This window comes from Lampetra planeri, chromosome 69, assembly GCF_965212315.1.
Source record: "Lampetra planeri chromosome 69, kcLamPlan1.2.h2, whole genome shotgun sequence".
In the NCBI taxonomy this organism is placed as follows: Eukaryota; Metazoa; Chordata; class Hyperoartia; order Petromyzontiformes; family Petromyzontidae; genus Lampetra; species Lampetra planeri.
Genome location: NC_136174.1, coordinates 934933 through 955247, shown reverse-complemented (window position 1 = coordinate 955247; position 20315 = coordinate 934933). Strand labels below are relative to the sequence as shown.

Genomic DNA, 20315 nt, shown 5'->3' with positions numbered 1-20315 from the left:
GTAATGGAGTTGCCTAAGAATTTTGCGTTTGAGAGCTGAGATCTAGACTGAGAGAGGGGCCCAGTTAGTGCATCTAAATTCAAAGTGAACTATTTATATTTTGACAGGTGTGAGGCCCCACTGAGCTACGATGTCGCTCTATTTTAGAAGCCCTCACCTGGCTATCACAAATGATCGAAGCTCAACCAAGTGGATCATCATCATCATCTCGTTGACATTTATATCAGTCAAATATTCTCAACCCGTGGTGATGTTGATTCTAAACGTGGAGGGAGGGAAAAAGCGGAGAGCCCAGAGTAAAATCCACGCGACCGAGGAGAGAGACATGTATAGTGCAGTGTACGGTAGTGTAGAGTGTGGTGTGTAGTTTATAGGAGTGTATTTGATCGTAGTGGAGTGAATATTGTAAGTATATCATAGTGTAGTGTATAGTGCAGTGTATCATAGTGAAGTGTATTTGTATAGTGTAGTGCATAGTGTACTGTATAGTGAAGTGTATATTAGTGTCGTGTATCGTGTCGTATGTAATAATGACTCTCACGTATGATATAATTTCACACATTTATAAATCACCACGTACATCCCCTGGGACATTGCCACGTACCGAAAACCACGGGACTATAAACTAAAACCACGGCGAGTAAGAGAGAGACGCCGACTCCAAACAGAAAGCAGCAGACATCGTCAGGTTCCGGGATCAAACCCATGCTATCCTGTATTTCAGGCAAGGTAGTTAACACCTCCACGTGGATAGAGAGAGACTTGAAATATATAATAACATGCATCATCAGGGTCTGGGATGGAATCCTCGAACTCCTGTATATCAAGCAAGGGAGATAACATCTCCATGGGGAGAAAAAAAAAGAGAGAGAGACGCAGAATCCACATATACACCAGCAGGCATCGGCCCGTCAGGGTGCGGGGTCGAACCCACAACCGTCCTGTATACAAGGCGAGGCAGTTAACATCTCACTAGCGGCCGCGGCACCCATACAGGGACTCCTCTACTTACGAACGAGTTAGGTTCCAGAGGTCTTGTCATGAGTCGATTTGTTCGTAAGCCCAACTTTACTCCTGTCGATTCCAAACACGTTGTACGGCGTGTACACTAAACATGAGAAATGGCTAGTTCTTGTAGATGCCACCAGTTCTTCATATTCTGGAGATGCAGATGTCATTGATTCGTTACGTTCAGCAGAAGTAGATGCCACTAGTGTCTTCATGTTCTGCAGATGTAGATGCCATCAGTTCTTCATGTTCTACAGATATAGATGCTACTGGTTCTTCACATTGTAGATGCCAATGGTTCTTCACGTTCCGCAGATGTAGATGCTACTGGTTATTCATGTTCTGCAGATGTAGATGCCACTGGTTCTTAATGTTCTGCAGATGCAGATGATACTGGTTCTTCACGTTGTAGATGCCACTGGTTCTTCACGTTCTGCAGATGTAGATGCCACTGGTGTCTTGTTTTGGGCGGCCGTTGAACTTACGATTCTGGATTCCAAACGGCTGCAACTGGACATATACGGGGAGAGCTTTGTTCGTATCTCTGAAAGTCCGTGAGTCCAATATTCGTAAGTAGAGGAGTCCCCCACACAATTTTAACCAGACAAAATAATGATTTTTCCTGCTTATCTTAGGGTGCCCCTTTCCCCCTTTTCAGGAGTGCCGTCAGCCACGCTGGGCGAGGACAACTGCCGCGGTCGGCCCGACAAGCAGAGCATTAAAAAGCAGACAAGATAACGGTCGCAGCAACGAGCAAGGCCGACGTGAAGTGAGCCGCACGCAATCCGGCGCATCCGTTGCCGCCGCCTTTGGTGGTGCTGCTGCTGGTGGTGCCACTGGTGGTGGTGCCGCCGCCATTGTTGCAGAGATTCTGCTGGCAGCAGGTGTACGAATCGACAGTGCCGGTGAATAAGGGGACAAGGGAGCCGATGTATTGCTTCAGCTGCTCCTTGAAATCGGCGGCGGCACACTGAGCCGTAGTGGCGCAGCCCCTGCCTATAAGCTGTTGCCCACCTGGAAAAGTAAAAAGGAACATAACCTGTTAAATAAATACATTTAAATTCATAAATAAATGCTAGCATGAATAATAGAAATTATTAATAATAGTTCATATTTATAATGCACATTCCATCCGAGGATACTCCACATCCACTTCAGTGAACACATCACCAATGCCCTGCGCGGGACTGGAGTCACTCCCGGGGCAGACAGGCCGATCTTCAACACCGTGGCCTTGGCTTGCATTCAGCGTGGCGGCTGGTGCAAGATATGATTGCCTGTTGGTGGCGTGTGGAGACTGCCACGCCCCGAGCGGCATGCACATGATGATAATGGTGATGATTCTAGGTAAGATGGACAATTGTTGCTCGGAATTTTTTTATGTTATGAAATTTGTTAAAATGTTTACATTGTAAAAGTTTTAATTTAAAAATGTTTTACAATTTTGAATGTTGTTGAAAAAATATATATCATATGAAAAATGTTGCGAGAATCTCTTACACATTAGGATGGTACAGAGGGGAAGAGAGAGCCATGAAGTTCGCTATCCCAAGAATTTGGCAGGAAACCACTGACCACTCAAGCAACTGCTACTTCTGCATGGTGGACTCTTCCAAACGTCTGACTGTCATGTATCTGTAACGTCCTTCATCCAGCGCCCCGGTGTCACACTGCCATGAGCTCCCCGTACCCACTCCTCCGGAGAGAGAGCAGCCGTCTTTAGAAGATAGCAGCAAGTCAGAGAGCGAGGAAGACGTAGATCCAGATGACAATATCAGAGGTGGAGCTGAGGAGAGAAACCCATACTACCCCAACCAAAAAGATCTCAACGACTTGATCAGAGATCTTTGTCTCACCAAGTCCAATGCCGAGATTTTGACGTTTAGGCTCAAGCCGTGAAACTTGTTGGATGCAAGTGTGCATGTCATAGATCAGAGGAAGCGTCACCAACGTTTTTGCAGCTTCTTCACCCGTCAAGATGGGCTCTGCTTCTGCCACAATGTGACCAGTCTGTTCAAGGCAATCGGAATCGCCTGTAACCAGATTGAGTGGCACCTCTTCATTGACAGCTCATCCAGGAGCCTCAAAGCCGTGCTACTCCATAATGGTAACAAGTACCCTTCTCTTCCCCTGGCTCACTCGGAGCACCTCAAAGAGGATTACAACAGCATCAAGACCTTGCTGGATGCCTTGAAGTATTATGAGTACAGCTGGGAGTTCATCTGAGACTTCAAAATGGTGGCCTTCCTGATGGGTCTTCAAGGCGGTTGTAACAAGTTTCCCTGCTATCTTTGTCTTTGGGACAGCAGGGACACCAAGGCGCACTTCCACAGGAGGGACTGTCCACAGCGGACTGAGTTCTCTTCAAGACTTTTTCCCTAAGCTGTCTGAGGCAAAGGTCAAAGTCGGTGTCTTCGTCGGACCACAGATGAAGAAGATCCATGAGTGCAATTAATTCCCTAAGAAGCTCACTAGTAAGGAGAAGGCGGCTTGGATCAGCTTTGTCACAGTGGTTCGGGGCTTCCTTGGTAATCACAAGGCCGAAAACTACATGGAGCAGGTTGAGACTGGTGAAGAACTATGACACAATGGGCTTTAGAATTTCCCTCAAAGTCCATATCCTTAATGCCCATCTTGATAAAATGAAAGAGAACATGGGAGCGTATTTGGAGGAGCAAAGCGAGCGCGTCCACCAGGATATACTGGACTTTGAACACCGCTACCAAGGACAGTATAATGATAAGATAATGGGAGACTACATTTGGGGGCCAATTTGTGAAAGTGATTTACAGTATAATCGAAAATTTCGAAAAACTACTCGCTTCTAAATCTTTCGTCGTAATTTTTTTATTATTTTAGTATAAATACATGTTCATTTTGATTTATATGTTGTTTTTTATATTTGGAGTCTGCTTGTCTCTCTCCCCGTGGTCGTGTGGATTTTTCTCCAGGTCCTCCGATTTTTTCCCTTCACATTTAGAATCAACATCTCCACATGTTTAGAGTATTTGGCTGTTGCTATAAACTTTCACGTGATGATATCAGCCACTTCATTGAGCTGCTATCATATTTGATCCAGGTCGCTTCTGCATAGCTAAAGGTGCCTTACCTGGTAAAATAAATATTGCTTATAGTTTAGTATGTATGTACGTTGCTAACCGCGCTAATTGAAGTTGAGGGGGAAAGACAAACTAAACAAAACAAGCAGTTCTAAAGAAATTAGTTTGTCGATCTAAATGATGATTTAAAAGTGTACAGCTCCCAGTGGCTTCTTAATATCAGAAGAGCTCTCCATACGGCCGCAGAAGCGCATCTGAAAGCGCCGTGCGATGATGTGTTGACTGTCTTTGTTCGATGGCTAGGCAAAAGTTTTGTGTATAGTAGTGTGTAGTGTAATGTATTGTGTAGTGTAAAGTAGTATAGTGTATAGTGTGCTGTATAGTAGTGTCTATAGCATCTGAAAGCGATGCGCGATGGTGACCACTGTCTGAGTTCAATGGCCAGCAGCCAAATGTCACTGCTGCTGCGTGGATGAGCGGAGTTCGCGTGACGATGGTTTATTGTTCCTTGATGAGATCAGCAAGGTAATGTAGGTCATTTGTGGCAATTGCACACTGTGTGTGTATGTGTGTGATCAGTGCGGACCTTCTTATGCTGTATATTTGTTCGGCAACCGGAAGCCAATGCAAATCTATGCAGTACCCCCCTCACGACACGTGCCAGATAATGTTGTACATGCTTTTGCCAGACGTCTCGTAGAGTAGTTGGAGTTGTAACAAATGAGTAAAGGGTGCTCTATAAATATACATTAGATTATATGTGTAGTGACATCACGGGATGCCACTGGGTAATGCCAGCCCTAGAGAGGCATGGAGTGCGGTGTAACGACATCACGGTCAGCGCCGAGTGATAGCGCTAGATGGCATCACGCTTGGCGTGCAGTGCCAGCCCTGCAGGATAGGGTGGAAGTGCCGGCTATAGGAATGGGGTTACTATAGGCCATGGCACTTCGGTTGACCTAAAAGGACATGTGACCGGTTAAGTCTACAATGGGCCCCAGGTGGGGGCTCGGGATGATCACGTGGTCTGGGTCGAGATCCTGCTAGAGGGTTCTGGAAGGTGGTCGTGGCCAGGGGCAGAGCCGGCCACGCCACAGAGGATATAAGCCGGGTCCCCCCAGAGGGACCGGCGCTGTTGTTCATCCTGAAGAATTCTACGTTCTAGACTCTGCAAGAGTCTCCAACACGTGGACCGGGACCCAAGCTGTGGTCCGGTCCGTTGTAGCTAGTTACGGTGTAATTAGTGTAGTTAGCCTGGTGGTCACCACCATAGGTTTTTATTCTGTTAAGGGGCAGTTATCGTGTGTTGGTGTTAATACATGTGTACACACGCACACGTGTGACGTCACTGTGCCGGGAGCGTTACTACCTCGTGGGTCTAAACACACACACATGACATCATCCCGGCTGGAGGCAGGAATGATGTCAGGGCCGTTGCTGGACACGTGACCGAATCCCAGTGGGGGCCAGGAGCCCAGGGGGACCTCGGGGGGCACGTGGACAGCAGGGAGGCTTCGAGAGGGTGCTCGAAGGGAGGCGTGGCCGGGGTGGGGCCCGGGCACGCCGAGGCCCATATGAGCAGCCTCAGGAGGTTCGAGGCTGCCCGTGCCGAGAATGAAGACGCCTCGTGAAGTCGCCAAGAACAGAGGGCCTCTAGTGAGCGGACCTGCCAGCAGCCCACCTGGCTGAGTCATGCTAGAGTAGCTACGAAGAGAAGTGTGTGTCAGCTAGAGTAGGTCGGTGGTCACCACCCTATGTGTAAAGTAAGAGTAACTGCTTAGAAACTGTTGTGTTCATTAATAAATGAGTGCTGCCTCCCTAGAAGAATGAACCCATTACACATTTGCTAAAAAGTTATGATTTTTACCAGAACAAACTTACCCTGCGATAGCACAGCGGTCACACACGAGTCTTCCCCTGGTGTACAGGCCTGGTCCACTTCAGGAACTCCCAACCCGCTGCTTCCGAAGCGACAAGTACGACCATCGGTCACTGCATGGCAAGGGGGGTGGGGGGGGGGGTGAGCTCATGGGAATCTGTGACATTCAACAGCATCGGTACAGATCAGACCCAGAGAATAATAATGATTATGATAATAAATTCTTTAATCTTATAGCGTCATTCGTAGTGGTTGGCTGTGCACAGTGCAAAAGAAGCCCAACCCGCAGAGTGTGTTGGGCTCAGCAGTTTTTTCTTGCTGTGGTTGTCCCACCTGATGACGGACGCTTGTGTTGCGCCTGAAACGTCGTGATTTAATGTATTTTGTTTTATATCTATGTGACTTTACCGAAAGAACCAAAGAGTATAGATCCCTGCAGTCACGGAAACTTAAGATCTAGATAGAGTTTAATTGTTTGTCCTTCCCCTGCACCTCCGATCAGTGCGTTCGGCGACGTACGGTGGTGTGCAAGTTCAACATACATACTTACTATAGATAACACTACCTATCGACTCAACACTACCCTACCCATAGACTATCACTTCCCATATACTCAAAAATACCCATAGACTATACTCTTTGCTTCTTTCGGTAAAGTCACGTAGGTAGAAATAAAATAAATCACGTTTCGAATGCAACACAAGCGTCAGTCATCAGACGTAAAAAAAAACTACCCATAGGCTTAACACTATCCATAGACTCACTGCCAATAGACTCAACAATGCACCATAGCCTCAAAACTGCACCTCTGATTAGCATAGTTGGCTATGTACAGTGTGAAAAAAGTTCAACCTACACACATCAGTATGGGTCTCTGGGTTTCTGTGGGTCTCTTCTAATATTAGGATGCCATTGGGCGATTTGCACTTTTAAATAATCTAAACTGACAAACTCACTTCTTTAGAACTGCTTTTTGGGTTTAGTTTGTTGTCCTTCGCATCTCCGATCAGTACGGTTGTCTACGTACGGTGCTAAAAAAAGTTCAATGTACATTCTACACTTCTGTACACTACACACTGATGGTGGGAAGACAAAGCGAAAGAGATCCAACATCTTGCCGACATATAATATGCATGGCTTTTTCAGTGCCACCAGAACCGCCTATGATCCGAGCACTTGGGGAACAAACCCCCACTGAGGGCTAAGAATGGAGGAGATCTGATCAAGGAGAGGGAACTCAACACACGCTGAAAAGAGAATTTTGAAAATAAGCGCAATCGAAACTCGTTTGTCGATAGTGTTTTCTGCTCTGTTCCACAACACCCAATCAGAAATGAGCTTGGAACCACCTCAACCCTTGATAACATGAGTAAAGACATCAAGCAGATGAAGAGCAATAGGGGCTGGGAGCTGGTGAAATCCCTGCTGAAATCTTCAAAAAAAAGGAGAGGATCTCGACTAACGGCTCCAAGCGCTCACGTTGAAAATTTAGAAATACGAGGACATCCCGAACGACCTCAAGAGATGCCATGGTTGTGACAATCTTTATGAAAGGACATACATCCGATTGTGGAAATTACAGAGGGATTGCCTTGCTGTCCACTGCAGGAAAGATCATTGCAAGAACTTTCCTCAACCGTCTTCTGCCACTTACTGATAAACTCCTCCCAAAATCCCAATGTGGGTTCAGGCCATCGAGAAGCATAACTGGCATGATATTTGATGCTCATAAACTGCAGAAAACATGTCAGGAACACAAACCTCTCGACATTGACTTCTTTGACCTCACGAAATCCTTTAATTCTGTCAACCGGGGAAATACTGTGGAGATCCTTGAAAAGTATGGATATCCACCGAAATGTGTCACTTCTTCGCCTGCTGCATGGTGGTATGCGAGCAATGATTCTTAGTAATGGATCCATCTCACGCCACTTTGAAGTTAAGATTGGAGTCAAACAAGGCTGCTTCATTACCACCAACACTCTTCTCAATATTCTTCACTGCGATGCTACAGCTAACTACTGGCAAGCTTCGAGCAGGAGTGGAGCCAAACTAACAAATTGATGGTAAGCTGTTCAACATCAACCGACTTCGATGTAAAACTAAGACCATCCCGACAGCAGTTGTTGTTGAGCTCCAGTATGCTGACGATGCTGTCGTGTGTGCCCACATGGAAGTGGATCTTCAGGCAATCAAAACTTAACTAAGACACATGAGAAAATGGGACTGACGCTTAATATTTTAAAGATGAAGGTCCTTCATCAACCAGTTATCAATGAGCAGTCCCCACTTTCGACAATTTACATCCATAACACAGCACATTACCCCACTACACTATGTAAAAAACACATTTTTTTTCAGACTGCTTGTTTTCAGTTCATCGTCCTTTCCCAAGCACATCTGATTAGCACGGTGCGAAATGAAGTTTAATGTACACACACGCATACTCCACATTACAGAAATAAGATAGAGGTGGGTTAAACAATCTGTCCGTCAATTGAAATCCACTACCGCCATTGCAGAGATCGGTCTGGCAGCAGCTGTAATCATTCACGGTGCCGGTGAATGACGAGGCGATGCCAGTGATGTATTGCTTTATCTCCGTCTTGTAATCGGACGTCGCACACGCCGCCGTGACGCCACATCCCCTGAATTGGAATGTTTTGCCACCTGCAAAACAAGGAGGCGATCGCAAACTGTTTAGATCAACGTTGTAGTGACCTGGACCGAGTTTTATTGTCCCCCGCATAATCACCCCTCCCCAGAGCAGCTCAAAGTCACTTAACCTGGGGAATTGGTCCCACTAAACTAGAAACAATTTTTTTTTATTTACTAGGTGTAAGGCCCCACTGAGCTAAGTAGCTATTTTTCAGACAAGCCACCTGACCATCACAAATTATAGCAACTTAATGAAGTGCCGGATAATCACGTGGAAAATTTAGCAGCCAAATACTAAACTAAACTATTTTTAATTGACCAGGTAAGGCTCAGAGCTACGTGGCTTTTTTTAAACATAAGCGACCTGGCCATCACAAATGATAGCTGAACAAAGTGGATTATCACGTGCAAATTAAATAGCAGCCAACTACTCAAGGGGAAAAATCCATGCGACCACCATGGGGAGAAAAAGAGAGATGCAGCCTCCAAATATACAGCAGCAGGTTTTGTCAGGGTTGGGATCGGGATCGAACCCACGACCTCTATACAAGGCGAGGTAGTTAACATCTAGCAACTGAGGGCTCAGTGGGCCTTGGTAAAATTAAAAGTTTTGTTTAGTTCTCTCTCCACATAGACTCCCCCTTTTATCATAATCAGAAAATATATTTACACTCCAGGAGGAATCCAATGAGATATAAAGCTCTTCATAGTTGTCCAGTATCGGCAGGTGGTAAGAGTGTTAAAAAAAACGAACAATACAAAACAATAATCGTGCAAATTACAATAAAGGTAAACAAATCACCTGTACACATACAAATGAAACTAAACCATGCCCATCCTGCCAGGCAAAGCCCATTGAGGTATTAACTAATTTTTGAGAAGTAAACTGGCTTTCACAAATTATAGCTCAATAAAGTGGCCCATTCGGACATTTGTTGCAGTAAAATTATTTCAATTATCTCAATGCATGTTTCTAAATGTGGAGGGAAAAACCAGAGGACCTGGAGAAAAAATCCACGTGACTACGAGGAGAACATGCAAACTCCCAATATACAGCAGGCATCAGGATCTAACAAACGACCTCCTGCATACCAGGTGAGGAAAGTAATATCTCACCACCGTAGCGCCCATTTAATAAATAAAGTATACAAGTTCAAATTGCATAATCAATTATTAAGCTTCGGAAATAGGGCAGTTAACAGAAAACAGCCTCAGACCACACCGAGACACAGTCCTTTAAAATATTTTTACATTAAAATGGAACTTAATACATTAAATGAATTAAACCTACAAATCACATTAGAAAATGTGACTGTATCCATGACTAATTTTCAACATCCCCTCACCAACTGCAATGCCTCCTACCCCCTCCCTTATGTCTTTGTTTAGAAACTCACAATACTTGTCTGAAGGGGGCACAGGTAATGCAAAGGGGTTAGGGACCAGAGCTGGCAAGGGGTTAGGAAGCAAGATCGGTACGCAAGGCATACATGGCAAACCCTTATCAGTGCCTACCTTATTACAGATCAATTCAGACCTTATTGGTCATCCCATGTCCTTATAAATATCAACGTTCATCCTACAGAGTAACCACCACAAGGCAGAGACACAAACAAGTAGAAAAAAAACTATGTTTTGCCCACATTGAAATAGCTGTAGGGCATATGGTCCTGATAACTAAATTTCCCTGTACAAGAATACGTGTAAACCGTATGGGTTGACACGTATGGCAATGGTCGTCCAAATGATCTTCCCGGGCCAAACCGTTACCCTGCGTTAGGGTGGTGGTTAAGCAGGAGTCTTCGCCTGTCGCACAGAACTTATATTCTTCGGTGATTCCCAGTCCGGCACTCCCGTAGTAGCAGATCTTTCCAGTGGCTGCAACAACAAAACAAACCAGAGAGAGGTCGATAATTAATGAGAGGGTACTGTAGCAAGAGAAGCCAGGTGGTGAAGGGATAATTAATGAGAGGGAGCTGTAGCTAGAGTAGACACGTGGTGAAGGGATAATGAATGAGAGGGTGGTGTAGCTAGAGTAGACACGTGGTGAAGGGATAATGAATGAGAAGGTGGTGTAGCTAGAGTAGACACGTGGTGAAGCGATAATTAATGAGGGGGTCTGTGTCGCTCCGCTGATGCGTTTCTCGTCACGAGTTGTAAAAACCCAATGTAACTTATTAAAAGGTCCTACCTTTCTCTTCTTTCACAGCTCGTCAGAGCTTCTTTACACAAGCACAGCACACCGGTTGTGTGTTGGAGAGTAAACCCACTACAACATTTAAAAATCGAGTGCCATGATTTTTCGCCAGTAATTACAACTAGCAGCATCATCAGGCGACAACCAAAGTTGTGGAGAAATCGTCCTCCTGTCTTGGTCTTAAAGAAAGCGTGACGATTTAGTTTAATTATTCAGCACTAACTGGTTGTTGTGTGTTGGAGAGTTCAAGCCACAATACATTTACACAAGTGTGTAGCTGGTGACGTTTCACTTGGGGTGTGATTACAACAACAACAAGCGGCTTATTTTGCCTGTCGCCTGATGGGTCTTAGTTTGGTTTGCCATTTGTCGGTCATGTTTGACAGCAGGTAACCCACGAAATAAAGGGGGGGGGGGGGGTGAGAGTGGAAATCCATCATTCGAAATCCCAACTTACCACCGTTGCAGAATTTGGACTGGCAGCAGCTGTAGTACTTTACGATGCCCGTGAACGAGGAGTTCATGCTCACGACGGATTGTCTCATCTGCGTCTTAAAGTCGGGCGAGTTACATTGTGCCTGGTTGGTGCAATTTTTTCCCGTGAACATTCGATCGCCTGCAAAACAAACGCATGTGAATTGAGAGTGGAAACGGTAATGTGCTTTTGTTTAGCCAGTGTGTGTGTGTGAGCTTACCTGTGCTTGATCACACGTATATAATCGTGCACTCTGCTAATAGCTAGGCCATAGCCAGGTGTGTTTTTATGATCAGGGATAGGTCCCCGAGGCCCTCTGTGCACAGCATAGTACGGGGCACACCCCCCCCAAGTTCGATTGGTGCGGACTTTCGTGCTTAGCTCCAATAATTTATATGCCTAAAAATTATATTGCTTCAATGTCTATCGACTGACAGAAGGAACTCGGTAATGTTAATTGACCGGTCAGTTATTGGTGGTAATGAAGATGTTGCACGATTAAGACGTTGATATTAATGTTGATTTCACGTGAAATACTTGTAATAATTGGGTCTGCAAAATGAACACCGGCACTCGATCCCATTTACACTTGGAGGAATTGAGCTGCGGTGTTGTGCGACATGGAGGGATTCTGAGAGATGTGTCTGGTCGCTCTTGCAGATATGCAATTGCCCCTTAGGAAGAAGACCATTTGACATTCAATTTTTGCCGTCACACAACCCCCCCCCCCCCCCCCCCCCCCCCCCCAGCTGTTGCGGAATCGCCAACTTTCTCTTCGGGAGAGACAGAACACAACACTGAGTATATCAATTTATTCATCGTCATCTCTCCAATTTTATTTCGTTATCATTGTTGCGGTCGTGTATTTAGCTGACATGTCCCTCCCCCCCCACCTCGTTAAGAGGGACAGGGTAGACTGGCTGCATTTGCATTACGATCAAGTTGTTAATACCTTGCTGGAAGGGACAGGAAAGATTGATCATCTCTCCACGTTTTTCCACATCATGTGCTGTGATAAATACCACACTGTAGTGTTGCCCAACTGTTGAGCTAATCGGAGGTGTGGGGGAAGGATGACCAACTAAATATACCTCAATAAGCAGTTCTAAAGAAGTAAGTTTGTCAATCTCAATTATTTAAAAGTACACAGCTCCCAGTGGATTCCTAATATCGGAAGGAAGAGCGTTCCAGGCGGCCGCAGAAGCGCATCTGAAAGTTCGCGATGCGATGAGAATGTTTGTTCGATGGCTAGCCAAAATCACAACCCCTATCACGACCCCATTTATATGCCTGTCACTACCACTACCCCAACCCTTATCACTGCATGTATGTGTGTAGCTAAATCATAGCCTCAATTGAATAGCTTACCCTGCATCAGCAGTGCAGTCACACATGAATCTTCTCCATTAATGCAGAGCTTTTTCTTTTCAGCAACTCCCAAACCGTCACTGCCATAATAGCAGTTTTGCAAAAGTACTGCAAAACATGGGAGGAAGGTCAATACATCCTGTGAATGTAGTCACAATGGCAGGTCGTACACACACACACACAAAGTGCTGGCAACGAATGAACCACAATACACAGTCCCTGGGTTACGTAAGTATTAGGTTCCCCGGAACCTAATAAGAATAGGGTGATATCGCCGCTTACCGAGCTATAAATCCTCTGATACGTGTAGTGAGCGACTTCTGAGACACGTCGTATAGAATGCTTCTTATTTATTAAGGGTACACTGGGCAATACATTTATGTAACGCAGCTACACATTGCCGACCCTATCACACAACCCCGTCAGCGTCCAACTAGCGCAGTGACGGCGATGGTGAGTGCCTTGCAGGAGATCGGCCATGTGATCGAAAGACGTAGAGAGATGACGGCGAGCAGCGATCCAGCCAGGACCTACTGACCCGCAACTGCACCAATCCTCTGGTTCGGTCCCCCTTAAATACGCTCCAGTGTGGCCAAGCCCCGCCTCCGGCCACGCCCCCTTCTAGAACCCTCGAGCAGGTTCCCGGAGCTTCTCGACCGACTCTGCCTTTCACCTTTACCTCAGATACGCCCTCCTTATAATTAAGTATTACATAATGTACCCATATCCGCAAATACCCCTTTAGGCCGACAGGTGGCACCCAGTCATTACACATGCATCGTCTTTGTACCGTTCACCTTTCGGAATTCTCTGGTCTGACAATGGTGAGAAGAGCCCCTAAGTGAAGCCGTCTCTGGTGTAGGCCAATCAGTATCAACAACAATGGTTTTGTTACCAGAGCATGTTTGTTTGAATGTTCCCCACAAGTACTGTGCAGTTAATCCAGTACTTGATTCCTTCATAAAGGTATCTATTTGGTCTTTGAACATCTTACCACAACTGCTGTTTTACTGCCAGAAAGGGTAAAACGTCTTATTTTTCATATACCGTGTTTGTTCGTTGTATCAGCATGAATAATATAGACAGTCCCCAGGTTACCGAACGATCCATAACCAAAATTTTCCATATTTCGGAAACTAGACAATTCATTCTAGATTTGAAGCTGTCGTGACTGCAAGGAATCATATTCTTAGGTTTTTTCGGTAAAGTCACGTAGGTAAAACATCAAAATTAATGAAAAAAAATAAAAAATAAAATATAAAAAAATCACGACGTTTCGGAGGCAACTTGTGTTGCCTCCAAAACGTCGTGATTTTTTTTATTTATTTTATTTTATTTTCATTAATTTTGATGTTTTACCTACGTGACTTTACCGAAAAAACCTAAGAATATAAAACTAGACAATTCCTCCTAAATCAAGATGAAAGCCCATATTCGGAAAAAGCTGTAGCCTCCCCTACCATTTTCTCTCGGTACTGTAACGCACTGTCGTGTATCGTGCTGTCTATCGCTACATGTATCGTATCATATCGCTATACATATCCTCTGCACTTCTTATGATTATTTTAATTTATCGAAAATCTACCCTAACACTACCCATAATTTAACTAATGGAACATATACTGTATCCAATTATTTATGAATACCATGAAATATTTTTACATTGCAAAAAGAGAGCAGTCACTTACGAATTTTCGTTTACCGTATTTCAGGCTAGGCCTAGACTTACACATTTGGTTAGGCCCGCCTTACGCCTCGCAATGCGGTATTCATCCGCAACCTCACCATGCTGCACTACTTGTGCTTTGGCTGAAGTGAGCAGGTAAAAAGGGAATTCTTAACTCGAAAACTAAACTTTTTATTTTACCAGGTAATGCCCCACTGAGCTATGTAGTATTTCTTCAGAAGCTTATCACGTGTACATTTCTCGCAGCAGGCAAATATTGTAAATGCGTAGTGATGCTGATTTTAAGTGTGGAGGAAAAAACCATAGGACCCGGAGAAAAATCCACGTGACCACAGGGATAGAGACATGCAAACTCAAAATATACAGCATGCACCATTAGGATTCGGGAGCAAACCCACACGCTCTTGCATACCAGGCGAGGTAGTTAACATCTCCGAGCCATCGTGGCGCGCACTAGACCTCGCTTTGAGTATAGTAATTTTTCAGGTAACAGCCACACCCCTCCAACACCCCACACGATGTGCACCAGTTTCTGGTTAGAAAATTACAGTGCAGAGTAGTCTGTTGTTCTATAAACATGGTGGTAGTTGTTGCATTTCTGAAGACCACCATGTTACCAAACAATCGCGTTGTAATAAATAATATAAGTGGTAAAGCACAATCTTGATTTGAAGCTTTCGTGACTGCAGGAATCCATACTCTTTGGTTCTTTCGGTAAAGTCACGTAGGTATAAAATAAAATAAATCACGACGTTTTGGGCGCAACACAAGCGTCCGTCATCAGGTGAGAAAGCATGGTCTGCTGCTGAGGCAGACTGTTTTAATAGGTTTGAAATGGGTGTAACCCAATGGTCATAAAGAAGTGGCCAGGGCTAGTGATGTTAATGTGAGAAATTAGTATGTAACTGTAAGATAGGAGAGCAGCCTTCATTATGAATCTTGGGCTACACCCATTTCAAACCTTTTAAAATAGTCTGCCTCAGCAGCAGACCATGCTTTCCCACCGGATGACGGAGGCTTGTGTTGTGCCCGAAACGTCGTGATTTTATTTTATACCTACGTGACTTACCGAAAGAACCAAAGAGTATGGTAAAGCAGAGTGCGTGATAATGCATGAGATGACGCATAACGCCGGACCTGAACGTTTAATGAAGCAGCAACTAGAAGCATCCAGTAGCATTCCAATGCATTGTGCGACAATGATGATGCTATGCCAAGGTAGCAGTCATATTACGACCACTTACATACTCACGTGACATAATTCAAGTTCGCTCAATTGCGTTATAAACATAGTTATAGGAGGTAAAGCAGTCTGCGATAAAGCGCGAGATACGTAACGCAGGCCGAACAAAAAATGGAGGCGCGTATAGTGTATCCAGCAGCATCCCAATACGCTGCGTGATGCTATGCTGAGGCAGCCGTATGACCGCTTATTCATACTCGTGCTGCGACGTAGTTCCGTTCTCTCGATCACGTTGCATCCAATTCACAAAAATGTTTCCCTGTAATACATTCTTCACTTTGAATATGCAATTTGCATTATGAAAACACAGCGTTTAAGGATAACTGACTGTATTTGCTTTCAATCACGTCTAATTAACTGTATCCATATGCATGTGTAGTGAGTTCAAGGAGACGTAGACGACGTAGTCGGAGGCACACTTAGTTATTCAACCAAAGGGCAGAACACAATACTTGAAGGGGTAACGGCCCCTTCACCCGTCTTACAAGGAGACACCCTTAGCGCTAGCCCGGCTAGCCTGCTCCCAGGTTCTCCACTAGAGAGCTAGGGGAGGCTAGCTGATCCAGCTCTGGCCAAGCTTGGATCTCGGCACCCTTAGCCAACCAGACCGGCTCTTACAAGAGCATCGGCTCTGGGCTCTCAGGGCCGCGCCGCTGGCTTGTCCTGGTCGGTCCTTAGAAGAACAGCGAGCCAGGGGAGTCCCAGGGCCTATCCTGCTGGTCTTCGCTTTTCGCTGGTTAAGCTGTAATACTCTACCCCGAGCCCACCGGCTCCCCACCTTATATAGCAACACCCCCCCCCCCCCCCGAGGGGTGGGGCCGTGGGGAATCACAGCGCCGTCACAGCTCCCCAGGGCTAACCGTTGCGGACGTGGATGTAGGCACCCTTACGCGTGCTGGCGCAAACACCCCTTGTGTGTTTTTTTGCCCTCCCGTAACACCCCTACACATGCATGGAAATCTCAGCTGTGTTGAAATTTTTTATTTAATCCGAGCTTTGGGTCAGATCTCCCATCAGGTTATATAATGGGATATTACGTGAAAGGGTGAGATTATATGGTACGGTTTCATTTAACAGTATACGGTTCAAGTATTCAAGAACGCGACCCAAACGTACATACGGAGAGTCCATGACTTATGAAGGAATGGGTTTTATGTTCCCCAGAGCCGTTCGTAAGAAGATATTTTGCCCTATCTTAGAACTCAAGAGTTAATTGTACAGTAAATACGGTCAGTCCCAAAAAAAATATGACGCGGATAAAACAAAAGCAGGGAAGCATAGTTAAACTCACAAATAACATATTGTACATTTTCACGTAATACTGCGATAAATACTGTATAGTGAATACAATTAAACGTAAAATAAAGTAACGTGAAAAAAATAATCGTTTCCTTTTTCACTCACCGAGTACTGATGCTAGCTCACTTGTCAGAAGGGGACAGCAACACGGGGGATGCGGGGGCCTCATCACATCTAATGGAGGATCGCTCCGCCGAACAATGTAGTTCCGCGGTTCATCTTACGGGGAATGTTTGTAAGCACGCGGGCTGTTCGTAAGCACGCAGCTGTTCGCAAGCACGCGGGTGGTCATAAGCGTGGGCGTTCGTAAGCACAAGGGTGTTCGTAAGCCTGGAAGTTTTGTATCCCCGGGACCGCCTGTATGGTACTGCATTTTGGGCTTTTCAGGAAAACAACCCAAACGCATAGAGGTACGCCACCATGAGTTTTTATTTATTACCGTTGTTGCAAAAATCTGTCTGGCAGCAGGAGGTGCCATCGACGGTGCCAACAAACATCGGCAGTTTTTGGAGGATGTACTGTTTCATCTGGTCCTTGAAGGTGGACGCATCGCACTGTGCTTTTGTGGCACAGGTTTTGGCCAGGTAACGAATACCATCTGAAATGGAAAAGTGGAGAGAAGAAACAAAAAAAATCTGCAGTTAAGTATAAACGAGGATCACGTACAAGTACAGTAAAGCCATTCCCCTTCGTGGGTTTTAGCCATCGCGGTTTTGTTACAAAATTATGAAGTTAACCGATCGCAAATGAACATGTTTTGATATATTACAATATATTATTAGAGCATATTCGTTTGCATGTTTACCACAAGTACTGTGTGTGGTTAAGGCTGTACATGATGCCTTACAATAAGGATGTATTTTGTGTATGAACATCTTAACATAACTGTTGTATTGCCAAAAAGGGTATAAAGCCTATTCTTATCTTTTCATTATTGTTATACTGGCATCAAAGGTATGCCATAGATATAAGCGCTGCTCAACGCGAGATGTAAATGCTCTACTACTTGCCATTGTCTTTGCACCGTTCACCTTTGGCATTGTTCTCTGGTCTGTCACTGGTGCAGAGACAAGGCCGTTAAGAAGGCTGCTGTCTCTGGTGTAGACCAATCGGCTTTAACCACAATGCTTATATTACCGGAGAACTCGAAGAAAATCAATGCAGTGACCAGCACGGGGAGAGACTCCAAATATACAACAGGCACCGTCAGGGTTCAGGATTTAACCCACTGGCTAATGTATACCAGGCGAGGGAAATAACATATCCAGGGAAAGAGATAGACGCAGACTCCAAATATGCAGCAGCCTTGACCCAGAAGCACTTACATTGAGTCAGTTGCATCGTCACGCACGAGTCTTGCCCGACTCCACAGGAAAGTTCACTAGAAATCCCCAAATCAGCACTTCCGATTTTGCAGAAAGCAGTTTTTGCTGCAAGATTGTACAAAGACGCGTATTAGTCTTTAAACTCAACCATTTTATTACCAGGTGTAAGGCCCCACTCAGCTGTTAGGTAGTAGCTCATTTTCGGAAGCGACCTGGCCATCACAAATGATAGCAAATTAACGAAGTGACTGATATGATCGTTGAAATTTACAGCAGCCAAATACTCTAAACCCATGTTTCTAAATGTGAAGGGGTTTCAATAAAAGCAGGGAAGCATAGTTAAACTCACAAATAAGACATTGTATATTTTCACATAATACTGCAATATACTGAATAGTGAATATAATTAAACGTTAAATAAAGTAACAAGAATTTTTTTTTTCGGTTATCTTGTCAAAAGGGGAGTGCATCACACGGGATGCGGGGGCATCGTCACATCTTGCGGAGGATCACTCCGCCGAACAAAGTAGTTCCGTGGTTCATCTTACGGGGAATGTTCGTAAGCACGCAGCTGTTCGTAATGACGCGGGTGGTCATAAACACGCGGGTGGTCATAAGCATGTGGGCATTCGTAAGCCCGGAAGTTTCGTATCCGCGGGACAGCGTGTATGGTAACCGCATTTAGGTTTTCAGGAAAACAACCCAAACGTATTTAAGTACGCCACCGTGATTTTTTTCTATTACCATGGTTGCAATCAATTGCCCGACAGCAGGAGGTGCTATCGACGGTGCCAACGAATTTCGGCAGATTTGTGAGGATGTACTGTTTCATCTGGTCCTTGAAGTCGGATGCATCGCACTGTGCTCTTGTGGCACAGGTTCTGGCCTGGTAATGAATACCACCTGGAATGGAGATGTTATTGGAGAGAAGAAACAAGAAAATCTGTAGTTAAGTATAAATTACATATAACTTGCACGTGTATGTAATGAAATCTAACGTTTTTTGTTGTTGGTAAAGCGCGTCCCAAAATGTGCAAAATAAGAGGATGACATACAAACACAGCAAAGCCATTTCCTCGTGGGTTTTAGCTATCGCGGTTTTGTGACAAATTTATGAAGTTAACCGATCGCAAATGAACATACTTTGATATATTACAATATATTATTAGAGTACATTCGTTTGCATGTTTACCACAAGTACTGTGTGGTTAATGCTGTACATGATGCCGTACAATAAGTATATTTTTGGAGTTTGAACATCTTAACACAGAAGGGGTACAAAGCCTATTCTTATTATTTTCATTACTTTTATACTGGCATCAAAAGGTATGCCATAGATATAAGCGCTGCTCAACGCGAGCTGTAAGTGCTCTGCTACTTGCCATTGTCTTTGCACCATTCACCTTTTGGTGTTATCTGGTCTGACACTGGTGCAGAGACAAGGCCGTTAAGAAGGCTGCCGTCTCCTGGTGTCGGTCAATCGGTTCTAAGCACAATGCTTATATTACCGGAGGACCCGAAGAAAAATCAATGCAGTGGCCACCATGGGAAGAGACTCCAAATATACAGCAGGCACCGTCAGGGTCCGGGATTGAACCCACTGCCTAATAAAAACCAGGCGAGGGAAATACATATCCAGGGAGAGAGATAGACACAGACTCCAAATATATAGCAGCCTTGACCCGGAAGCACTTACTCTGAGTCAGTTCCATCGTCACGCATGAGTCTTGCTCTGCTGCACATAATGAATGTGTTTCAGGAATCCCTAAAGCAGCACTTCCGGCGTAGCAGCGAATCAGTCCTGCAAAATTGTACAAAGACGCATATTAGTAATTAAACTCAACCTTTTTTTTACCAGGTGTAAGGCCCCACTGAGCTGTTATGTAGTAGCTCTTTTTTGGAAGCGACCTGGCCATCACAAATGATAGCAACTCAACGAAGTGACTAATATGATCACGTGGAAATTTAGAGCAGCCAACCATTCTACACCTGTGTTTCTAAATGTAAAGTGAAAAATCGGAGGACCCGGCTTAAAAATCCATGCGACCACCACGGGGGATAGAGAGATGCAAACTCCACATATAACAGCAGCATGCATCGTCAGGGTCGCACTTCAC

General features: G+C 44.9%; 1 protein-coding gene across 1 annotated transcript in view; it reads right to left on the bottom strand.

Annotated features, from left to right (window-relative positions):
• Positions 1-549: 549 nt before the first annotated feature.
• LOC144737473 (uncharacterized) overlaps positions 550-20315 on the bottom strand; it is a 34241-nt gene continuing 14475 nt past the window's right edge. Inside the window, exons 4-13 of the mRNA XM_078620190.1 lie at positions 19895-19999; positions 18943-19101; positions 18199-18303; positions 17313-17471; positions 12645-12752; positions 11259-11417; positions 10375-10482; positions 8458-8616; positions 5949-6059; positions 550-2022 (exon numbers count right to left, since the gene is read on the bottom strand). Of these exons, the coding sequence (XP_078476316.1) occupies positions 1727-2022; positions 5949-6059; positions 8458-8616; positions 10375-10482; positions 11259-11417; positions 12645-12752; positions 17313-17471; positions 18199-18303; positions 18943-19101; positions 19895-19999 (1469 nt within the window). The 3' untranslated portion in view covers positions 550-1726. The remainder of the gene's footprint in view (positions 2023-5948; positions 6060-8457; positions 8617-10374; positions 10483-11258; positions 11418-12644; positions 12753-17312; positions 17472-18198; positions 18304-18942; positions 19102-19894; positions 20000-20315) is intronic.